The 24,040-nt window shown below is 51.8% G+C and overlaps 1 protein-coding gene across 1 annotated transcript in view; it reads right to left on the reverse strand.

Annotated features, from left to right (window-relative positions):
* CSMD2 (CUB and Sushi multiple domains 2) overlaps positions 1–24,040 on the reverse strand; it is a 283,577-nt gene that overhangs the window by 77,135 nt on the left and 182,402 nt on the right. Inside the window, exons 17-26 of the mRNA XM_077788452.1 lie at positions 23,796–23,934; positions 22,899–23,086; positions 20,330–20,518; positions 19,816–19,932; positions 16,836–17,051; positions 13,066–13,254; positions 8,522–8,691; positions 6,857–7,013; positions 6,081–6,272; positions 4,582–4,708 (exon numbers count right to left, since the gene is read on the reverse strand). Of these exons, the coding sequence (XP_077644578.1) occupies positions 4,582–4,708; positions 6,081–6,272; positions 6,857–7,013; positions 8,522–8,691; positions 13,066–13,254; positions 16,836–17,051; positions 19,816–19,932; positions 20,330–20,518; positions 22,899–23,086; positions 23,796–23,934 (1,684 nt within the window). The remainder of the gene's footprint in view (positions 1–4,581; positions 4,709–6,080; positions 6,273–6,856; positions 7,014–8,521; positions 8,692–13,065; positions 13,255–16,835; positions 17,052–19,815; positions 19,933–20,329; positions 20,519–22,898; positions 23,087–23,795; positions 23,935–24,040) is intronic.

Here is a 24,040-nt window from a genome sequence, read left to right on the forward strand (position 1 = left end):
ATTCAGGCAGCCAATTCTGATGCTGGATTGCAGCACCTTCAGGATTTTGATGTATTTTAGGAAGGTCTGGATGTTGCAGAATTAGGTCAGCAAACAGAGGAACTTCAGCAGAGAATTGAGAGAAAATGAGGAAGAGCTCCAAAATCCACACCAGGAAGGGAAGGGAGGGGAAACAGGAGTTATGAAGGTGACAGTGAGCTGACACTGAGGGTTTATTTTGATGTTCTGATGGCAAATTTCATTCCCTTCCTCTGCATTTCAAAGCTGGGTCTGTCCTGGAGAGAGCTCAAGGCCTTCAGCCAAGGCACTTCCACAGGGAATTCCTGAGGGAAAGCCGCAGGAGGCCCCATGGTGAGGGAATTCCTGCTGGGTCTGGGCCAGTGATGGACCCAAGGGAGAGGCAGGAGGTCCCTCCGTGCCCGGGCGAGGGCTGGTGGCACTCCAGGACAGGACAGACATGATCCCAACACATCCCTGCTCCTCCCCAGGCCCAGCTCTGCTGTGGGATGGGGAGCAGATGGATCCAGGCTTTTCCAAGGGCTCCTCCCAGGTCAGAAGAACCACCCAAGAACAGGATCCAGCCCTGGTTACGGTGACCAGCTGAAGGATGCAGTTCTGATTGTCCTGAGTGGGAATGGATCCACAGGGATCATCAAATCCAATCCCAGACATTCCCAAATCCCACTCTGTCCTCGAGGGTGTTGTCCAAACCCTCCTGGAGCTCTGGCAGCCTTGGGAATGTGACCATTCCTTGGGGATGGAGCAGGAGCTGATCCCTTCCACTCCTGCGCTCCAATCCCACCGGGAGAGGAGGAATTTCCATGTCCCTGTTTGTCACTGCCCCATTTTCCCTCCGGCACACCAAAATCAGGCCAACCATGGGCAACTCAACTCCAGTGTGAAACGGGGACAGAAACCCAGAAACAGGAAAAAAAAAAAATCTGTAAAAAACAAACCCATCAGGTGCTGTGCTGAAATCCCTGCCAGCCCACGGAGAGAAACAGGGAAGCTTTCACTTGGCTGCTTTCCCATTTATCTGGGGCAAACATAAATAAATCAGAGGAGAGCCATAAAAAAAAAGGGGAGAAAAAAAAAAGCCCCACTGCAAAATCCTCAGCACCAAAATGATGCCCACAGAAGCTGGGAGAAACCAAAAGAGCTGAACCATAAATCTCCCAAGCAGAGACCTTGAGCAAAGAGAAATAAAGCCAGGCTTGAGGAAAATCAGGATGGATGGTGCAGAGCTGTTCTCCACGGCTGCCTTGGTGTGATTACGATTGTTCCCAGACTTAACTGGGCCCAGTGAGGCAGAAATGCTGGAAAAAACTCATCCCTGGAGACCTTGGGATGAGGGACAGGCTGCCAGGGGTGGGGGGACACCCTGGAACTGCCACCAGCAGCTCCGGGGCTGCCTAAAGCACTCCCCTTTATTTGAGAAAAATCAACTTCAGGCTGTGCCAGGGGTGATCCATGGGATTCAGCTTCAGGTGATCCATGGGACAGGCTGTCCAGTGCCTGGGATCTGCTGGCATATCAGATCTGGAGTTCTCTGGAGCAAATCCATCTATTCCACAGGCACATCTCAGCTTTGCCCTCAGCCTGACGTGCGAGACCAGCCCCGGCTTCAGCAGACAATGGAAGGGAAAGGGATTCTATTCCTGAGGGGAAAGGAGTTCTATTCCTGCACTCTGACAATCCAAACTGCTCAGTTACAGGCATGGAAATGCAGGGGAAAAATTTTAAAAAAGCAAATTCAAAACTGGGGAGATTATATTTATATAAATGTGAGAGAGGGGAAGTTCTGGCAGCTTAGCAAGGAGCGGAGAGGAGAGCCCAGCTCTGCCCTGAGGGTGTGAACAACCTTGAGGAGCTCTTCCCAGAGCTCCCCACAACCCCAGTGACCATCCCGAGGCGTTTTTATGTGGACATTCCCCATCCAAGCTCTGACTTTGGCCTTTCTGTGCAAGGTTGGGATGCCCCTGGCACAGAGGTGCCACCACAGCCACCACTTCCCATGCCCCAGAGAGGCTTCCCCAGCTTGAAAGCTGTTCAATATCCTGTCCCTGGGAAGTGGAACATCCCAAAATGCTGGAATTGGTCACATTTCCAGGACTCCCAGAGCTCCAGGAGCGTTTGGGATGCACAGGGTAGGGTTTTGGGGTGTCTGGACAGGGCCAGGAGCTGCACTGGATGATCCTTTTGGGATCACTTCCCGCTCTGGGTATTTTCTCACTCTTGTTTTTAGATGAAACTCTGGAAAGTGGAAGCTGTCAATACCCATGAAAATGGGATGAATTAACGACATCAGTGGATTTTGACAACGCTGGGATCAGGGATGGACCACAACCCACCTCTGCCGTGTCTCTGTGTTCCCTGCTCCCAGCTGGGCAAGGAATTCCCATCCATTTTCCAGCACATCCTCCTCCTTCCTCCTCTCCCCCAGCTCTCCCAGCCCAGCCAAGGCACTCCATACCCCGAATTCATCCCCTCTGCAGGAGCAGCCCTTTCCCTTGCATGCCTCTGAAGTGCAGACTCATTTTTCTCCCCGTCTCACCCTCCTGCCCTTCCCCTCGTGCTGTGCAGATACAGCTTCATTCCAAAAGCTCTGGTGATTAATTTTCATGTAAGTTATAAATGAGAGCTTTACACAATTGTATCATGCGTGAAGAGGATTATTTTTCCAATGGATTACCATAAAAATGAAGTTGCTGGGAATGTGCTCTCCCCACTCCCCTGAGATCATCTGTGCTGCTGGAGCTGGGAAGTGAAGGGGCAGGGAGAGGGAGCTCTGGGAAAGGCAGGGTCACCAGGTTTGTGTGGCTCCGATACCTCCTGGAACCTTCTCCTCTCTGTCCTGGCCTCTTCCAAGCCTTTGGTTGATCCCAAACCTCTGCTCATGTGGGCGCTTTTAGGGATTACAAGAGCAAAGTTGCTGAAGCAGCCTTTGGATGAGGGGAAAAAGAGACCTCTCTACTTTGTCCTGTAAAAACCTTCTCCAGGAGAATAAAAATAGAGGAGGTTTCAAGTGGAAGTTGCCTGTGCAGGGATTCAGCTGCTTTGGCTTTGCTTTTTCTCCTCTGTTCACACCCAAACCCATCCATTATTGAGCCATTCCAAAGGGCAGCGCTAATGGAGGGAATTTCTGCATTAAATAAAAATGAAAACACCAGACCAAACCTGTCTCCAGCAGAACTCCAAGGGCTAAAAGCAGCCCGGAGCTCACCCGGAGGGACAGGCTGTGCTGGAGAGGTGATGGGTGCTGGGGCAGCAGGGAGGAAAAATGGGATTAAGAGGGAAGGAATTCAGGATGGGGATGAGGCAGGAATGGCTGGCAAGCACTGGGAGCTCTGATGGGAGATGCTGGGAGAGGATTGTAACTATTATTATTATTATTATAGAATTTTGAGGTCCATTATTTCTCCCCCTCAAATCCCACCACTGAGTCAAAGCTTGGCTTGCCCAAATATTCCAGTTTTCTGTGGGCTTCGGCCAGCCTGGATTCTGTGGGAACACCCAGGGCAGCCCTGAAGGGCTTGGCAGGGCTGGGCAAACATCACCGTGGGGGTGGTGGGGCAGCAGTGAAGGATCAGGGAGCAGGAACTGCCTGGATCCTGGGACATTCCCTGGGATTTCCTACAACACCCTCACTCCAGGATTGTGTCATGTGGCCATTCAGCACTTTTGGCAAGTTCCTCATCGATGAGGTGGGAAAAAAAGGTTTGAATCTGGATGCATCCCGGTAAGGAGAGGGGTGGAAAGCTGTCCATGGACACCAAAGCTCTGGGATATTTCAGCTCAGGAACACCACAGGCAGGACCAGGACGTGGTGTGGTGTCACCACCCAGGGCTGAAAACAGAGGAGCAGTGATGCCACTGGGGGCTCCGAGCAGCCTGGGCTGGTGGGAAATGTCTGAAAGTAAAATAGTTCAGCTGCTGAAGAGGAACCACCCCAATGACTTCATGCCCTCCCCTGAGAGCATTAGGACAATTACAGACACTGATCAAACTGCCTCAAATTGCCAGGAGAAGTTGTAGCTGCCCCTGGAAGTGTTCAAGGCTGGGTTGGATAGGTCTTTGAGCCACCTGGTTTAGTGGAAGGTGTCCTTGCCTTTCAGAGAGAGGCAGAAACAAGGTGGGCTTTAATGTCCTTCTCAACACAAACCATTCTGTGATTCTGTGGTTACATACTGTGCCTCCAGAAACTTCCCTTCAAGAGGAAAAAAGGAAGAAACTGAAAAACAAGAACATGTTCCTACCCACCAGGATCACAGCAGTTCTTCTGAAGGTCTCAGCCACCTAACTTCACCCCTCCCTTTTGCTAAAGCCTTGTTTTTTAAAGGTCTTTTTCTGATCCCTTGGTTGGAAATGAAGGGAAATTCAGGCATGCCAGGGCTAAGCAGGATGGCTGGGACCACAGAGTCACCCAGCCTAAACCATTCCCTGATTCTGAAAGCAAAGCAGTGACTTCTCCCTGCTGGTCCCTCTCAGAGTGACAGGAGCTTCTCCCCCATTGCTTTTATGGAATTATTGACCTGGAAAAATCAGCTCCACATGGGAAAGAAGCCAAACCACAGCTCTCACCCAATGGTGCATCCGGGCTCTGCCTCGATGGTCCAGATGCAGTTGAGGTTGTGGTCGTAGGGAGTTGGATATCCTGGGGAGAGGATCCGTCCTGAGGCCTCTCCTCTGATTGTCCCTCCACACTCAGCTGCAACAAAAATATTGATGGGGTTAGGGAGAAGATTCGTGGCTTTCTGTGGCTTTTGCTTGGCAGCAATCTCACCCCGCAACAGAGATTATTCCTGGCTTTTCCCAGGGATTCTAAAAGCTTAAGAAGATGAAGAGAATTGTTCAATTCAGCTGAGTTATCAGAATTATTCTGCATTTCTGTGCTTGTTCTGAACACCTGGCAAAGCTTCCCTCCACCTTTGTGAATCCCCAGGGAGCAAAGGCAGAGCCTGCCAGGATCCTTCTTCCCTGCTCAGCACGTGGAGGGTGAAGGAGCTCTGCTCCTCTGCTTGGATTCATCAGAAAATGAAGGATAAGAAGCCAAAGAGCTTGTAAATGTCGCTGTAAATGAACTGCAAAGAACGTGAGGATTTGGAATAATTTCCATAACATATCCATTCAAATGCTGTAATTTTAACTTCTTTCAGCTTTCTTTCATTTCTTTTTAATTTCCACACGTTCCAGACACGGCCTCATATCCAACACATGCTGAGCAAACAGGGTGAAGGTTAAGAAAACGCACAAATGACAGAGATTTATCTTTTTGCATCAAAAAATGAGGCTAAAATCCCAGCCAAGGAATGGTCCTGCCTCCTGGGAGAGAGAACACGGAGTGCCAGGGGCTGAGCACATCCCTGGGGATGGAGATCACCCAGGGGACTCGGTGTCCAACAAGTTCCCCATGTCCTGGGCACAGCAGGACAGGAATCAGCAATCAGCCCCATTCATTTAACACACAAAACCCCGAATCAGAATTTTCCAGGCAGGAAAAGCTGCAGGTGAAAGGGATCTCTGTGAAGGGAATTGAAATGTCTGGGGATGGGATCAGGTGTCAGGCAGCTCTCAAATAAACCTGGCTCTGAGCTGTCACATGCCAGGACACACGTTGATGTCACTATCAGGAGGTGCCACTCACTTCAACACGTCCGGAGTGAAAGGACAAGGGCTGGGAAAGGACAAGGAAGCAAAAAACCCTTGTCAAATGTGTGTTTAGGGCAGTGTATTTCCTGCTAAAGCTGCTTCAAGTGCTCTCCATCTCACACAGGATCCTCACCACATTAATTAGTGCAGCTGGGCAATTAACAGCAGAGTTAATGTCAGTGGATCAGCAAAGCCGGGACCAGGGTGGTCAGGGTGGGGAACCCACAAGGAAATAATTTCCTTGAAGTTTTGGCAGGGCAGGAGGTGTCCCCATCTCAAGGACCTTTACCACACACAGCTTAATTAGTGCAGATGAGCAATTAACAGCAGAGTTAATGTCAGTGGATCAGCAAAGCCGGGACCAAGGGTGTTCAGGGTGTGGGATCCAAGGAAATCTCTCCCAGGAGGAGGAGGAGGAGGAGGTGTCTCACCCACGCAGGTTGGCAGGGGCTGGTCCCAGGCCCTCCTCTCCCCTGTCAGGCACACCAGCACCCTGGTGCCCCTCAGGGTGTAGCCAGGGTCGCAGCTGAAGGACACCGAGCTGCCAGCGAAGTGTCCCTCGTCGTGCACCTTGTACCCAAACTGGGGGATGCCGGGGTCCTCGCACTTGATGAGCTCGAAACCTGCAGCAGGGAGGAAGGGCAGCTGTTGGCACTGGGAATTTCACAGTCAGGAGGGTCTCACACAAAGCCACGGTGGTGTTTTCTTCTTTCTTTTCTTCCCCATGTGTTGGGGACCATATTAGAAACTGGTGGGGTTTTAATTAATGGTGGAGTTTTGATCTGAATTTCTGGATCGCTACAGCCTTGACAGGAAAGGTTTGAGCATATCCCAGGGAACAGGGACAGGGAGAAGAGGAAACGGCCTCGAGCTGTGCCAGGGGAGGCTCAGGCTGGACATCAGCAGGAATTTCTCCATGGAAAGGGTGGAAGGGGGTGCCCCGGGAGGTTTGGAGTCTCCATCCCTGGAGTTGTCCAAGGAATGCCTGTGTGTGACACTCAGTGACAAGGTGGGGATCAGGCACTGGATGGGCTTGGAGGGCTTTGCCACCCTCAGTAATCCTGGCATGCTGTGCTCTCCCATGCTCCAACTCCCCTTTGGGTACAAGATCACCACAGGAAGGACTCTTTGCTCACGGGCAACACAAAAACCACAAAAATACACCTTGAGCTGTGGGACTGCCAGCACACATGGGACTGAAACTCACTGGAGAACTGCAGCTCGAAGCCTTTGCTGGTGTTGGCAGTGTCGGTGATGAACTCCAGCCACATGGAGCTGGAGGTGCTGTTGATGCTGGTGCCCAGCAGCTCTGAGCGGCTGAAGGTGCCCAGCAGCCGGGCAGAGCTGTTGGTGCCATCGTAGACCTGGGGGGAACAAGAAATCCAGCCTGGAAAAACCATTCCTGCACTATTCCAGGGATCCAACCATCACTGCCCAGAGATGGCTGCCCCTGGATCCCTGGAAGTGTCCAAGACCAGGTTGGATGGGGCTTGGAGCAACCTGGGACAGTGGAAGGTGTCCCTGCCCATCCAGGGGTGGCACTGGATGATCCTAAAGGTCCCTTCCCACCCCAACCATTCCAGGATTTCTCTGCAGTTCCACTGAGCTCTAGAACTAGAGAAATGAGGAGGAATTTATCCCACCTTGTCCCTGCTCTCCTCACAGCAGCACCCTGGGCTATTTGGGTTTTTTTGGGGGAGCAGCTTCCTGGGAAGAGCCAGCAGCTCCCAGGAAGTGCCCTGATTTGGGGTCACCTCAAATCAAGGAATTTGCTTCTGGCACCGAGCTGATCCCAGGTACTGGAGGGAAAAGGGAAGGAAGCAACCAACCCCACTCTGAATTCCAGCATCAGGCTGGAAAAGCAATTCTAACCCCTCAGAATTTGTCCCACAAGTGATCCAGGAGTGGTCCCTGGATCCTCAAGTGCAAAAAGGGACAAATCCTTTGGGCAATGCGAGCTGAGATCCAAGGATCTCTACTGAAAGTCTGACTTGATGAAACTGCACAGTGCTGCCCACCCGAGGAGTGGGATTTACACCCTGGAGCATCTGCACCCTCCTCCTGCTCCCTGATTTACTCTGCACACAGAGCTGCATCTCCTCAGCTCTCTTTCCCAAGGAGCAGCCACTGAAAAAACCCACATTTTTCCCCCAGACTGACTCAGAGATGAGCCTTGAATTCGCTGTGATTTAAGAAAAACACAAATGGTTTTTTTTTCTGCCTTTTGTGAAGACCAAGAGCAGTTCCTCAGCAGCAGAGATCGATAGCAACTTTCCTTAGATGAGCAGCTGATGACAAACCTGCTGGGAGAACGCAACTCCTGTGACAAGGAGTTCATTCCTTGCAATAAGAGGAAATCTTCCTCCCTTTCCAGTCGTTTATGAGCTGGAAATGTGGATTACATCCCTCCTGGAGTGTGACACTTCAATGAGGACAGAGGCATTCCTGGGAAGATGGCTCAGCACATCCTTGTAATATTAATGCCTCCTTCAAAACCGTTCCTTTGGTTAATAAAAAAACTCAGCCTGGATTTGTCTCCTCCTCCACAGAGTCCTGGAGCTTGAATAATCTGAGAAGAGTCTGGAGCTCTGCATTTCAATCAGCCCCTTTTTGGGACAAACCAGCCTTGATTCTTCAAAGCACTAAAATAATGCTCAAACCCTCACCCTTCTGTGCAATTCCACAGGTGAGAGCTGAAGTTTAGCTGGTCTGGGGGAAATTTGATCCTCCAAATTTGAAGATTTCTGGGGGAAATTTGATCCTCCAGCACCATGGCAATCACTCCATGGCACTGGACTATTCCTGGGGTGACACAGAGGTCACTCCCACCTAACCCCATGAAAATTTTAGAGCATTTAGAGACCAGAATTACCTTGAGGACATCTCCTGCCTCCAGCTCGAAGGTCCTGGCTTTCAGCTGGATGCCTTTCCCAGGCTGGCTCTGGATGGAGTAGATGCACTCGTGGTTGTTGTTGTAGTTCAGGGGGTAGTTGGGGGACAGCAGCACACCCTGGGTTCCTGTCACCGACGAGCCACACTCGGCTGCACCGAGACACAAAAGCACATTTCAGTGACCCCACGCCTGCCCTGGCCACACCACACGTGCAGGTGACTCCTCTGGAGGCCACAGCTGCTCAGCTTTCCTTGCAACAGCAATAAAAGGGGCTTCTCCCTGTTGTTAATCATTACAACCTGTTGTTAATCACTACAACCTGCTGTTATTCACTACAACCTGCTGTTAATCACTACAACCTGCTGTTAATCATTACAACCTGCTGTTATGCACTACAACCTGTTGCATAACCTGTTGTTAATCATTACAACCTGTTGTTATTCACTACAACCTGTTGTTAATCACTACAACCTGCCCTAATCATTACAACCTGTTGCTAATCATTACAACCTGCTGTTAATAATTACAACCTGTTGTTATTCACTACAACCTGTTGTTAATCATTACAACCTGCTCTAATACACTACAACCTGTTGTTAATCATTACAACCTGTTGTTATTCACTACAACCTGTTGTTACTCACTACAACCTGTCGTTACTCCCTACAACCTGCACACCATCCCCCTTTCCATCACATTTCCTAGCCAGGCTTCTCTCCTCCTTCATAATCTGTGTAAATGTAAATATCGGGGGGAAATCTGGGGGAATTTGGGGGGAATCTGTGGTGATTCCACGTGGATCTACCCAGGATCTGCTGCTTTCTCTACTTCTGAGAAATCTGTGAAATCTGGGGGAATCTGTCGGAAATCTGGGGGAATTTGGGGGGATCTGTGTGAATCTCTGGGGAATCTGTGTAAATATAAACCGATGTGAATCTCTGTGAAATGTGTATGGATCTGTGGGAAATCTGTGTGAAATTGGGTGAAATTTGGGGGGAGTCTGTGGGAATTTGAGTGAAAATCTGTGGGGAATCTGTGTAAATGGAAATCTCTGTGAATCTCTGAAATCTGTATGGATCTGCAGAAAATCTGTGGGAAATTGGGGGAAATTTGGGGGGATCTGTGGGGAATCTGTGTAAATGGAAATCTGTGTGAATCTCTGTGAAATCTGTGTGGGTCTGTGGGAAATCTGGGGGAATCTGTGGGAAATCTGTGGAAATTTGGGGGGAAGTTGGAGGAATCTGTGGAGAATCTGTGGGAATTTGGAGGGATCTGTGGAGAATCTGTAGGAATTTGGGGGGATCTGTGTGAATCTCTGGGGAATCTGTGTAAATAAAAATCTGTGGGAATCTCTGTGAAATCTGTATGGATATGTGGGAAATTTGTGGGAAATTGGGGGGGAATTTGGAGGGATTTATGGGGAATCTGTGGGAATTTTGGTGAATCTGTGGGGAATCTGTGTAAATGGAAATCCGTGTGGATCAGCAGAAAATCTGTGAGAAACTGGGGGGAATTTGAGTGGATCTGCGAGGGATCTGTGGGAATTCGGGTGAATCTGTGCAAATGGAAATCTCTGTGAAATCTGTGTGGATCAGCAGAAAATCTGTGGGAAATCGACAAAAATCTGTAGGAACCTGTCCAAATTTGTGTGGATCTGCCTCAGAACAACCCCGAGCCGAGGATTTTCTGCTCCTCCTGCCGAGCTCCCACACGAGCCAGCCGTGAGTCACTGTTTTCCCAGCCTGTTTACCCTGGGAGATTTTCTGCTGCCAAACACTGCTCCTCTGGGGCTGTGCAGGCAGGGCTGGGCACAGGCACTCCAAAGTCCCCCCCAAAGATCAGTTTTTGGGATCATTCTTGTGTCCCTGAGTCCCCACAGCTCCTGGGGCTGAGGGAACCATCCCAGGACACCTGAAGCTGAGGGAACCATCCCAGGGTAGCTCCTGAGGGAACCATCCCATCCCAGGGCAGCTCCTGGAGTTGAGGAAACCATCCCAGGCAGCTCCTAGAGCTGAGGGAACCATCCCAGGACACCTGGGGCTGAGGGAACCATCCCAGGGCAGCTCCTGAGGGAACCATCCCATCCCAGGGCAGATTCTGGAGCTGAGGGAACCATCCCAGGGCAGCTCCTGAGGGAACCATCCCAGGACAGCTCCTGAAGCTGAGGGAACCATCCCAGGGTAGCTCCTGAGGGAACCATCCCATCCCAGGGCAGATTCTGGAGCTGAGGGAACCATCCCAGGGCAGCTCCTGGCTCTGCTGCTGCTCCAGGGAAGGGTTAAGAAAGGAGACATCACCAGATGCACCCAGATGAGGCACTTGGGAGGTGACTTTGTCCTCTGCTCCTGCCATGGATGAAAAGCAGGATTTTGGCCCAGATTCCCCAGGGATGATGCTGGGGACATCTCAGGGAGCTGTCCTGGCCAGAGGGTTTGGGCAAAGGAACAAAAACCACTCTGAGTTCTCCCCAGACCATCTCTAGGACAGAAGCTCAATACAGTGTCTGGAAAAGCAATTAAATCTCCTGTGATCTTAATGAGCCAGCCTCCTTCCATCCCTATGCAGGCAGATCTGAGCAGGCAGTGGGGACACTGTGACAGAGCTGTCACCCTGCCACAGAGCTCCGGGCCATCAGCCCTGAGTTTGCCCCGCTATGATCAACCCAAGCTGTTAATTGTGAGCCAGGAGCAGCAGCCAGGGTGTCCACTTAGTGCTGCTGTCTGAGGCTCGAGTTCAAAGCCCTGTAAATGATTTTTTTTTGTTTTAATTCTCATTCCCCTGATGAGCTTCATCTGCAGCCTGATGGTTATTCCCGCCTGTCCCAGCAGGATGGGGCCTCAGGGCTCAGCGGAGTGGGAAATTCAGCAGCCCAGGCTGGGAGGGGGCAGCAGCTGGCTCTGCTGGGGCGCTCTGCCAGAGCCCGGGACAATCTCCGGAGCAGCCAGGTGAGATCCCTGCCCTGGCTCATCTGGAGGAATCCCCCAGGCTCTGGGTGAGCAGAGCTGGGAACCATTTCCTATTGAAACTCCACACCAAAAAAAAACTGTGTGGCATCTTTTTCCCAAGGCCTGGAGCATCCTCCTTCCTTCCAAATTTGTCACACTCCTCATCGCTGCTGTGGGGGAGTCTGCACCCCAGGAACAGCAGCAGGATCCGTGCTGCAGACCAGTCCTTCCCCTCCTCTACTCTGATTTATTGATTTATCACTGCAAGTAATTGATAAGGCTGGAGGGGCTAAAAATGACCTGCAGTGGTCAGGAAGGGAAAGGTGGAAGGGGTAAGAAACTCGTGGAGAGCAGGGGAGAGGTCAAAGCCAGGGGGGCTCCCAGGCACATCCATAAAAATGTGGAATTTGCCTGGATATGGAGATTGCAGCTGTCTGTAATTCCACAGGGAACGCCTTAAACCCGGGCTGGATGGCAGAACTGGCCCAAAAGGGAGGAGCAGCTCTGCAGGCACCCACTTGGGGTGGGGCTGGGGGACACCCGGGGGTGTGGGGATGTGACACCCCCCTGGGGAGAGCACGGAAAGGCTGGAAGCTCCTTCCAGCTGCCTTTCCTCCATGTCACCCCTCCATCCCGGGGGATGTCACCCCTCCATCCTGGGGGATGTCACCCCTCCATCCCGGGGGATGTCACCCCTCCATCCCGGGGGATGTCACCCTTCCATCCCGGGGGATGTCACCCTTCCATCCCGGGGGTGCTCCTATCCATTCCAGAGATGTCACCCATCCATCCCGGGGGTGTCACTCCTCCATCACAACGGATGTCATCCATCCACCCCAGAGATGTCACCCATTCTAGGGGTGCTCCCATCCATCCTGGGCATGTCACCCACCCACGGATGTCACTCATCCATCCCAGGGGATGTCACCCCTCCATCCTAGGGGATGTCACCCATCCCAGGTGAGATCCATCTTCCCCAGGGATGTCACCCCTCCATCCCAGGGGGATGTCACCCATCCCAGAGATGTCACCCCTCCATCCCAGGGGATGTCACCCCTCCATCCCAGAGGCATGTCACCCATCCCGGGGGGCTGTCATCCCTCCATCCTGGGGGATATCACCCATCCCAGAGATGTCACCCCTCCATCCCAGGGGGATGTCACCCATCCCAAGGGGATGGAACCCATCTATTGCAGGTATGTCACCCATCCCAGGTGAGATCCATCTACCCCAGGGGGATGTCACCCCTCCATCCCAGGGGGATGTCACCCCTCCATCCCAGGGCATGTCACCCATCCCACAGATGTCACCCCTCCATCCCAGGGGATGTCACCCATCCCACAGATGTCACCCCTCCATCCTGGGGGATGTCACCCCTCCATCCCGGGGGATGTCACCCCTCCATCCCAGGGGATGTCACCCCTCCATCCCGGGGGATGTCACCCATCCTACAGATGTCACCCCTCCATCCCAGGGCATGTCACCCATCCCACAGATGTCACCCCTCCATCCCTGCCCACCTCAACAGTGCAGCACAGCGGGACCAGCCAAGCAAAAGGAAAGCTCATGACCACCTACCAACACACCTTGGCAGAGGCGAACTCCACACACGCCGTCTCCCGCCCAGGCAGGTGATCCGGGCCGCTCCCTCCAGCCGGTACCCCGGGAAGCAGGAGAAGCTCAGCACGTCCCCCACGCCGAACTGCAGCCCCTTCCTGATGCTGTAGGCTGGCACTTCTGGCTCGTCACACGGCTCCAGGTCGTATTCTGGAGGGGAGAAATGGATTTTAGGGGATGGGAAATGGGTTCTGTCCTCCACGGAGAGGACACGAGGATCCGAAGGAGCTCTGATCCAGCTGCAGTGAATTCTAAACCATGAAAACCCACCTGGATTTCAACCCCCATCTAAAATTCAGGGTTCTGTCCTCCCAGTAAATGACACAAGGATCCAAAGGAGCTCTGATCCAGCTGCAGTGAATCCATGAGGATTCTAATCCATGAAAATCCACTTGGATTTCACCCCCAACCTAAAACTCAGGGGTTCTGTGCTCTCTGGAGAGGACACAAGGATCCAAAGGAGCTTTGATCCAGCTGCAGTGAATCCATGAGGATTCCAAGCCATGAAAACCCACCTGGATTTCATTCCAACCTAAAATTCAGGGGTTCTGTCCTCCCAGTAAATGACACGAGGATCCAAGGGAGCTCTGATCCAGCTGCAGTGAATCCATGAAGATTCCAAGCCATGAAAATCCACCTGGATTTCATTCCAACCTAAATTTCAGGGGTTCTGTCCTCTCTGGAGAGGACACGAGGATCCAAGGGAGCTCCAATCCAGTTGCAGTGAATCCATGAAGATTCTAAACCATGAAAATCCACCTGGATTTCATCCCAACCTAAAATTCAGGGGTTCTGTCCTCCCAGTAAATGACACAAGGATCCAAAGGAGCTCTGATCCAGCTGCAGTGAATCCATGAGGATTCCAAGCCATGAAAATCCACTTGGATTTCACTCCAACCTAAAACTCCCCCCCAGCACCTGGATCCCAACCACCTCCAAAGGCAACAGGTCCCAGCTCCTGTCAGTGACACCGGTGGGGACGGGGATTTGTCACTGTCCCTCTGCTGCAGCCCAGCGAGGATGGGTTGATCCGGGTGGGATTTCTGCTGCCTCTCCACTTCTAATCCTGGAAATGGATGATCCTGCTCAGGGAATGCAGGAGGACACTTGAAGCTGCTGCTCCAAGAAAGGTCACGTAGGATTTTGGCCAACAGCCAAACTCACATCTCTGACCCCAAACCAGCTTGAAGGAAAACGCTTTTGAGGGTGTTTTTGGCAAAAGCCCCAAGTCCAAAGCCTGTACGTTAACATATATATATGTAAAGGAAGCTAAAAATAGAACTGACTCCTGTTTTTGCTTTTCAAGATAGGAAAGGAACCTTGAAATACACTGAAAATGAGAGTTATAATTAGAGGCGAGCTTTTGAAAGGCAAAAAGCCATTTTCCCCTCATCAAAATGGGAGTTAATTGGAAATTTTCTGACTGGTTTCCACATGCAAATCCCTGACTTCAGAGGCCAGGAACAAAGGCACTGGGAGCCAGGTTTCAGCTGCATCTATGGCAACAGCTCTGCCCGTCAGGGAGGGTGCCAGACCAAGCTCCACAGGAAAAATGGGAATTTCTCTCCTTCCCTGGGTGCTGAACTGGCAGCTCAGGACTGGGAAGGACACAGGGACGGAGGCAAGAACAGCAATAAAGCTCCTGTCCTTCACTGACTGTGGTAGGGAATGGCTTCTGGGGCACTCAGGCAGCAAAGATTGACATTCCCTGGAATGGCAGCACTTGGGAGTCATTTGGAGGACTCCAGCCCAGAGGACAAACACCTCGTGCCCTTCAACCAGAGGCTGCCCCAGTCCATGAGCTGCCCTGCAGTGCCACATGTCCCTTTTTGTGGTCCCTCTCTGTGGCAAGCACGTTTCTCTCCCTCTCAGGATTTTTCATAGAGGTGCACAGAGAGAAATGAAAGAGAAAACAATTTCTATTTCTGCTCCTTGTTTTTCCTATGTGGAATGTGTTTGGAGAATTGTTTACCTGGGGTGAGTGCTGGGTTGGATTCTGGTGAGGATTGTTTGAGCTGGTGGCCAATCCAACCCACCTGGGACTCTCAGAGAGGGTCACGAGTTGTGTTAGAGAGAAAGTAGTGTGCAGTTTTAGTATCCTCCTTTTATATAGCATATTGATGTATTTTAGCATAGTTATAATAAAGAAATCATTCAGCCTTCTGAATTGAGTCAGACATCCTCATTTCTTCCCATTGGGTTCGCCTGCATTTACAATACCTCTCCAAATCCCCACGCTCCTTCTGACCCACAACTGCTGAAAAAAAAATCAGGATTTCCTTTGAAGAATCTGCATTTTGGATCACCACACCCACTCAAAGCCACCATCCCCGTGATGGCTGAGCAAGCACAGCTCAGCATGGGATTGCTGGAACTTCTCTGGGCAGGAATTGTTTCCCCTCTGCCTCCTCCTGACTCCTGGAGTCAGGAAAATCTGGATCCCTCAGAGCCCTGCTGGGTGCAGCAGGAGGGGGCTCCCATCTGGTACCAGAGCAACTGAGCCAGCCCAGGCAGGGAAAATGCATTTTCCAGCTCCCTGGGAGTGCCAGTGGGATCGTGGAAACCCAGCCTGGGATATGCCAGCTGTGTTAAAATCATGGAATGGCTGGGGTGGGAAGGGACATTAAGGATCACGCAGTGCCACCCCTGCCATGGCAGGGACACCTTCCACTGTCCCAAGCCCTGTCCAACCACACCTTGGGCACTTCCAGGGATGGAGCAGCCACAGCTTCTCTGGGAAACCCATTCCAGCCCCTCCCCACCCTCACAGGGAGGAATTCCTCCCCAGTCTCCTCTTTCCCAGTTTGAAGCCGTTCCTTGTGTCCTGTCCCTCCATCCCTTGTCCCCAGTCCCTCTCCAGCTCTCCTGGAGCCCCTTCAGGCCCTGGAAGGGCTTTGGGCTCTCCCTGGAGCTTCTCCTCTCCAGGGGAACATTCCCAGGCTGGCTCCACGGCAGAGACACATCCAGGACAGGCTCGGGATGGCCACTGGAGGAGCATCCAAGTGGAGCAAGGAGCCAGAGGCAAAAAGAGGGAGCAGATGGAAAAGGGAGGGACCAGCCCTGTCCTGAGCAGTCCAGATTGCTCCGTGCTGCTTCCAAAGGATCCCATCTGTCCCTGTTTCCCTGCTGGAAATGCTGGGCCTGCTGCAGGGATTCTCCTCTAAAAGAAGAGAAGGGCTTTGGGCAGAGGGACAGCATTCCCCAAAAATCCTGAGCTGCAGCTGTCCAGAAATGGAGCGGGGAACGTGAGGGTGAGCAGGGAGACAGCAGCGCTGGAGAGGGGTTCCATTCCAGCGGGTCCATTCCCGTTATCCAGCCCAGGCCAGAGAATTGTTCCCCCTGGCTATGTGGGGGCTGCAAGGGGGATATTTCTTGGGACACATGGGGAAAAAATTCTTGGGATGCACTGGGAAAATTTATTGGGACATGCTGGGAAAAATTTCTGGGAAGGGAAGGGAAGGGAAGGGAAGGGAAGGGAAGGGAAGGGAAGGGAAATCGCAAAGAAAGGGGGAAAGCAAAGAAGGAAAGAAGGAATGGACAGAAAGAAAGGAAAGAAGGGGCAGAAAGAAGGGGCAGAAGAAAGGGAAAGAAAGAAGGGACAGAAAGATGGGGCAGAAGGGACAGACAGAAGGGACAGAAGAAAGGGAAAGAAGAAAGGGAAAGAAGAAAGGAGGCACAAAGAAGGGACACAAAGAAGGGACACAAAGAAGCCTTTGGGCAGCAGCTGTCACCTGAGAAAGTGATGTTGAAGCCCTCATAGGACATGGAGAAGTCGGAGATGAAGCGGATCTGGGCCGAGAAGTTCCCAAAGAGTCCCGCGCTGAGCGGGGCCGGCAGCTGGGAGCCCGTCAGCTGCTTCAGGGGCTGGGCAAAGCTGGAGTTCTCCGTGATCAGCAGGTAATCGTGGCCATTCTCCAGGTGGAACGTGTGGAAGGTGAAGAACACACCTGCAGAAGGGGGGGAAAGCACGGGTGGAGTCATCCCACAGCATTCCCAGTGCCCAGCCCTGCTTCCCACCAAGGGCAGGGGGAACATCACACTGAAATCGTGGGTTTGGTTCTGGTGGCAATGAAATCAATAAAAACCCAAAACCTTGGGAGTGGCAGCAGGCCCAGAGCAGGGCCAGGCCCTGGAGATGTTGGATTGCTGTGCCCTTGTCAGGGATGACACAAATTTGCTCCAGGGACAGAGCAGCAGCTGAGGGAGCGGCCCAGGGGAGCTTTTTATTCTAAAAGTGACTTTTAAACAGAGAGCAAGAGCAGCAAGGCTGGAGCTGGGAGGGCTTGGAAACAAGCGTGTTCCAGAAGGAATTCCTGCCTGGAAAAACAGGATTTAAACCCAGCCTCAAGGTCAGGGAGGCTTTTCCAGAAGTGTGTCAGTGGTGCAGCTGCAAGGACCTTCTCATGATGGGCTGAAACGGAGAATCATGGAATTATTTGGGTGGGGATGACCTTAAAAATCATTTTATTGCTTCCCACTCCCATGGGAAGGGACACCTTTCCCTAGTCCAGCTTGATCCAAGAAAAACCCCTACTTTTATTCACCTTTTCTTGCCCAAAATAAACCCCACAACAGCTCCAACTGCCACGGAAATCCCAGCCAAACACAGCAAAACTATTTTGCCTCCTTCTCCCAAATTCAATTTGAACGATTTGAAACATTTGGGGAGAAAGCTGTGACCTTGCTGCATTTGTAAATGAGCCAGAGAGGAGTAATGGATTACTTAAAGTCCCCTTCACACCTCCAGACACACAATGGGAAGCACTTCAGGCTCCTGCAGGAGCCTCCAGCGAGGTGATTTTTCATGCTGGAATTCAAACACCATTAGAAACACTCACTCTCTGGAAAATAATTCCAGCTTGGAAATAAATAAAAAAAAAAAAAAAGAAAAAAAAAAAAGAAAAAAAAAAAGGCAGTGAGAGCAGAGCCAGGCAGGATCTGAGCTCAGGAACTCTGTCACAGCATTGTCACAGCGACTTAACGAGGCAAGGAGATGCCAAGCAATAAAAAGCCTTTTTGCATTTAGATGGATTTTTCCATCCTGATCTCCCAGCTCTTGCAGCAGCCAGGGCAGGCTCCCCAGCCCCTGCTCGTGTGGGATTGGGATTTATCCTGCTCAGAGCCCCTCTGGAGAGACACGGACCCCTCCAGGCAAATCCAAGGATGGAATCTGGGCTCTGGGAGAGATCCCTGCTTGGCTTGACCGGGTGGTTTCATTGGACCCAATAATTCACACCCCAAGGGCTGGCTCTGCATCCCACCGTTCCTAAAATGCTTCATCCCAAAGAAACAGCAGGAAACCTGCAAAGAAAGCCCACAGGAAGATCCTCCTCCTTGCTGCCCATTCCCTGTTAATTTCTGGAGATCAGGGAAAGCTCCGGAGATCCAATATCCAACCCCACAGCATCCAATTCCAGCTGAATATTCCATTTATTCATCCCTGGCTCTCTCCCCAAGTTCTTCCTGGAGGTTTGGTGCTCACATGGGGCTCCTCCCTTCCAAGAAGTGAAGGTCAGAGAGGCTGGAAACCAATAAGGAGCTTTTCCCATGGGATTGGGAATGAAGGAATTGTGGGATCATCCCAACCTTCATCCCTCTGCACCACCTCACTGCCCTTCAGTGTCTCAGAAGGATTTTTATGGCCCAAAGCTTAGGACTGACCTTGACAATTCCTTCTTTATATCCATTCTGTGAAGAACATTTTTAGTCTCACTCTTTCCCCCCTGCAAAATTCCACAAAAGCAGGAAACTTCCAAGAGTTTCCGAATTGTTTGTTATTTCTACCAGGAGCACAAAACAGAAATAGATCTGACCTGAAAACTGGGACGTGGGGAATGCAAAATGACTTTATTCTCCCCCGACAGCAAATTTATACCCTCAGCTTCAGCAAGCCCAGCCTAAGGAACAGAAATAACATCACCCCTCTGGAATCAGCACAAGAATAATTCAGTTATCCTGGAGAACATGCCCAAATTCCAAGTTTTTTAAGGTAAAAACTCCGAGCAGAGGACATGAGGCTCCTCCAGCAATGAAGGGTTGTGGAATTATAGCAAAAAGAGCTAATTATGAACTCATTTTAAAGGATTTGTGACCAATTAAACCTTTGCTCTGGTCTGCAATTTAGTGTGGCACAGAACATCTCTGCGAACACAAGGCTGTGCTTTTTGTTTTTCCTCCCTCCCCCCATTCTCTGCAAAAGAAACAGCAAAACAAATTAGAGGTGGAAAGAAATCACTTTGAAGCAGTGAGATTAAAAATAATGGTCTCTCTTTAGGCATTTAAACACTTTTAAAATGAAGCTGCTTTTAAACTCCACTTGCACAGCCTGGGAGTCCATAAAGTGTCACAGGAAAAGAATTGTTGGAGCAGCTGGGGCAATGCCAGCTGGCCATGTGGGAGATGCTCCCAAAAACCTTGGGTGGGAGGAGCTGAACACCTCCACGAATCCCTCAGGAGGGGCAGATCCCTCTCAGTGACAGGGAATGCTTTCAGGATATCTGGATCCACATCCTGACTTTCAGGATGGGGCCACAAAGGTGTGGAACAGGAGCTAACACACAGCACAGGCTCTGTTTGAGAAGGATTTTCCCTTTAAAAGGATGAAGAGGTGACATCAAAACCCTCTGGATCTTGTCCAGGGACAATGGAATCATCATTCCTGAGAGGAACTCTTGGATCCCACAGGGAGAAGTTTCCTCGTCCTCTCCTCACCTTTCCCATGGGATGTTTCTATTGTCCACGTGCAGTTCAAGTTGTTGGGATAAAAATCAGGGAAGCCTGGGGAGAGGATGGTGCCACTGGAGCCACGGATGTAGCCCCCACAGAGAGCTAAAAACACCAAAAAAAAAAAAAAGAGGAGAGAAAGAGTTCAATAATTCAGAATAATTCACAAATTGGGAGGAAAAAGTAAAACCAAAACCCAGCCCAGGAAAATCCAACGAAAGAGACTGATCGACCCAAATCCAATCCACCCAAATTGGGTTTTGTTGGTCAAAATCCAACAAACTACATGGATAAACCCATGAAAATCCAAAAAAACCCCATGGATTAAGTGCCACTGGGAGCTTTCCAGCTGCTGCTTTGGCAGTGGGTCTGCACGGGAAGGATTTCCTGGGCAGGGCCGGCAGCTGGAACCACGATCTGGATATTCCGACCCTGTGAGAGCCCAGCTCTGCCTCCTGACACCGGGAACACCCTGCAGGGGCTGAAGCAGAGCTCTCCTCACCCTCGCAGCTGGGCAGGGGCCGGCTCCACTGGAAGTTGGGCTCGCACTCCAGGGCCTCGCCGTCGCTCAGGGTGTAGCCAGGGTCGCAGCTGAACCTCACCAGGGCTCCCACGTAGAAATCGTTGCCGTGGCGCTGCCCGTTCACCGGGATGCCCGGGTCCAGGCAGTGGTCGGACTGCAGCTTCACAGCTGGGGCACACAGAGCAGGGCCACAGCCCTCAGCTGGGCCAGGGAGGGGCTCAGGGGCAGCTCAGCCCGCCCAAGGGATCCTCCCGAACCTTCCTGGTGATCCCCAGCGTCAGAGGGTGAAAGGGAGACAGGGAATTCCCCATGGGATCATCCCGAAACTTCCTGGTGATCCCCAGGGTCAGAGGGTGAAAGGGAGACAGGGAATTCCCCATGGGATCATCCCGAAACTTCCTGGTGATCCCCAGGGTCAGAGGGTGAAAGGGAAAGAGAGAATTCCCCATAGGATCATCCCAAATCTTCCTGGTGATCCCCAGGGTCAGAGGGTGAAAGGGAGACAGGGAATTCCCCATAGGATCATCCTGAAGCTTCCTGGTGATCCCCAGGGTCAGAGGGTGAAAGGGAAAGAGAGAATTCCCCATGGGATCATCCCAAATCTTCCTGGTGATCCCCAAAGTCAGAGGGAGAAAGGAAGATCCCAAATCTTCCCGGTTATCCCCAGGGTCAGAGGGTGAAAGGGAGACAAGGAATTCCCCATGGGATCATCCTGAAGCTTCCTTGGTGATCCCCAGCATCAGAGGGTGAAAGGGAGACAAGGAATTCCCCATGGGATCCTCCCAAATCTTTCCGGTAATCCCCAGAGTGAAAGGGAGACAGGCAATTCCCCATGGGATCATCCCAAATCTTCCCGCTTATCCCCAGAGTGAAAGGGAGACAGGCAATTCCCCGTGGGATTCTCCCAAATCTTCCTGGTAATCCCCAAAGTCAGAGGGTGACCAGGAGACAGGGAATTCCCCATGGGATCATCCCAGATCTTCCTGGTAATCCCTAAAGTCAGAGGGTGAAAGGGAGACAGAGAATTCCCCATGGGATCATCCCAAATCTTCCTGGTGATCCCCAAAGTCAGAGGGTGAAAGGGAGACAAGGAATTCTCCATGGGATTCTCCCAAATCTTCCTGGTGATCCCCAAAGTCAGAGGGAGAAAGGAAGATCCCAAATCTTCCCGGTTATCCCCAGGGTCAGAGGGTGAAAGGGAGACAAGGAATTCCCCATGGGATCATCCTGAAACTTCCTGGTGATCCCCAGCATCAGAGGGTGAAAGGGAGACAAGGAATTCCCCATGGGATCCTCCCAAATCTTCCCGGTTATCCCCAGAGTCAGAGGGTGAAAGGGAAAGAGAGAATTCCCCATGGGATCATCCCAAATCTTCCTGGTGATCCCCAGAGTGAAAGGGAGACAGGCAATTCCCCGTGGGATTCTCCCAAATCTTCCTGGTAATCCCCAAAGTCAGAGGGTGACCAGGAGACAGGGAATTCCCCATGGGATCATCCCAGATCTTCCTGGTAATCCCTAAAGTCAGAGGGTGAAAGGGAGACAGAGAATTCCCCATGGGATCCTCCCGAATCTTCCCGGTTATCCCCAGAGTCAGAGGGTGAAAGGGAGACAAGGAATTCCCCATGGGATCATCCCAAATCTTGCTGGTTATTCCCAAAGCGAGGGGATGGAGAGAGGGAAATCCTACAAGTGAGAAGAAGAAATGGAAAGAGGAAAATACAAAAGTGAGAGGATAAAGTGAGGGAAATCCTCAAAGTGAGAGGAGGAAATGGAGAGAGGAAAATTCCTGAAATGAGGGGATTGAGAGAGGGAATTCCTTCAAGGGAGGGGAGGAAATGGAGAGAGGAAAATCCCAAAAGTGAGAGAATAAAGAGAGGGAAATCCTCAGATTGAGAGAAGGAAATGGAGAGAGGAAAATCTCTGAAATGAGGGGATGGAGAGATGGAATTCCTTCAAGGGAGGGGAGGAAATGGAGAGAGGAAAATCCCCAAAGTGAGATGAAGAAATGGAGAGAGGAACTGCTCTGGGATTCTTGGGCCTGTCCTGTGCAGGGCCAGCAGTTGGACTCCACGATCCCTGTGGGATCCAACTCTGGATATTCTGATTCTGTGAGCTCAGCTCTGCCTCCTAAAATCAAGAATATTCTGCAGATGCCAAAATAAAAATAAAAAGCTTCTACAAACCACCAGAGGGGGGATGGCTCCAGGCTGGAAAAGGAGATTTGGGTGGGATATAGGAAGGAATTCTTCTCTGTGAGGGTGGGGAGGGGCTGGGATGGCATTCCCAGAGAAGATCAGCTCGGAGCAACCTGGGACAGTGGGAGCTGTCCCTGCCTTTGGGTTTTAAGTTTCCTTCCAACCCAAACCAGTCCGGGATGCCAGGAAAAGCAAAAACTGCTCCTCCACTGGCAGCAGCTTCCCATGCCCAGTCCTTGAGCAGTGTGAGCTGCCTGGCATGGGGAAAAAGAGACCCAGGGGGCCCTGAGCGAGGCTGTGGTGCTGCTGGAGATTGGGAATTCCAGGGAATTCCAGGAGCAAGGTGCCCTTACTCTCGTATCGGATCTGGAAGCCGATGTCGGAGTGGCTCTTGTCCGTGGTGAACAGGAGGTAGAGGTGGTTGCTGGTGCTGATCAGGAACTGGGGCACCTGGGTGCCATCGTAGACCCCAATCAGGGGAGAGGAGTAGGAGCGGCCGTCCCGCACCTCCAGGGTGTCATAATTCACCTCTGTCTTGAACCTGGGAGGGACAGGAGGGAAATGAAACCCCAGCACTGCTCCCTTCTCCTCATTCCCTCCTGGAGCCACCACGGGGGCAGGGGTGGGTCCTTTCTTCTGCCTGAGTGTCTCACTCATGGCACCTCACTCGTGTTTGGGGATTTTTTGGTGATCCTTCACCTCCTCACCTGCTGGCCCCCACCTAAAATGTTGCCCAGGTGTTGAGACAGCGAATGAAACAGAGCTGAAAGAGCCATGGAGCCCCAAATGTCACAGCAGTGGTGGCAGTGGCAGCTCCTCTCTGCTCTCTGGGGCATGCCTGGCACTGCCAGGAATCCAAAGAGCAGCTGATTTTCAGGATATCTGGATCTGTATCCATCTGCATCCCTGAACAAGCCCTCCCACACAGCCAGCCCCAGGGCCAGGAATGCAGGGAAAGCCAAAAAACCTCAGCATTCCCTGCTGCTCCCCCCACCCAAGGAATATGTGGCAGCTCAGCCCCCAAAAACGTGTCTAAGATGGGCAGGAGTGGTTCAGACAGAACCATTCCCCTCGGGGCTGGGTGATTTTAATTCCCTGCCAGGAGCTCATAAATAAAAAAAGGGGAGAGGGGAGAACCTCAGAGCCGGGCACGACGTGGAGCAGCTCAGTCCCCTGTCTTGGCTGCACCCTGGAATCACCAAAACCACCCAAAGCCAGGGAATTTGGGGGCTGCCCGTGGTGGTGAGCACCTGTCAAAGGTGATCTTGATGGGGTAGCCTGGCTGGGCCTCGATGACCCAGGCACAGCTCAGCGAGTCCTTGTAGAAGCCAGGCCAGCCTGGGGACAGGATGGTTCCACTGGGTGATGTCAGGTGGCCCCCACAGGGTGCTGGGGACACAAAAAGGACACAAATCACTCGATTATCCAGGCTGGGAAAGACCTTCAGGCTCATCCAGCCCAGCAGTGCCAATGCCACCACTAAACCACATGCCTG

This window comes from Lonchura striata, chromosome 26 (genome assembly GCF_046129695.1).
Source record: "Lonchura striata isolate bLonStr1 chromosome 26, bLonStr1.mat, whole genome shotgun sequence".
Lineage (NCBI taxonomy): Eukaryota > Metazoa > Chordata > Aves > Passeriformes > Estrildidae > Lonchura > Lonchura striata.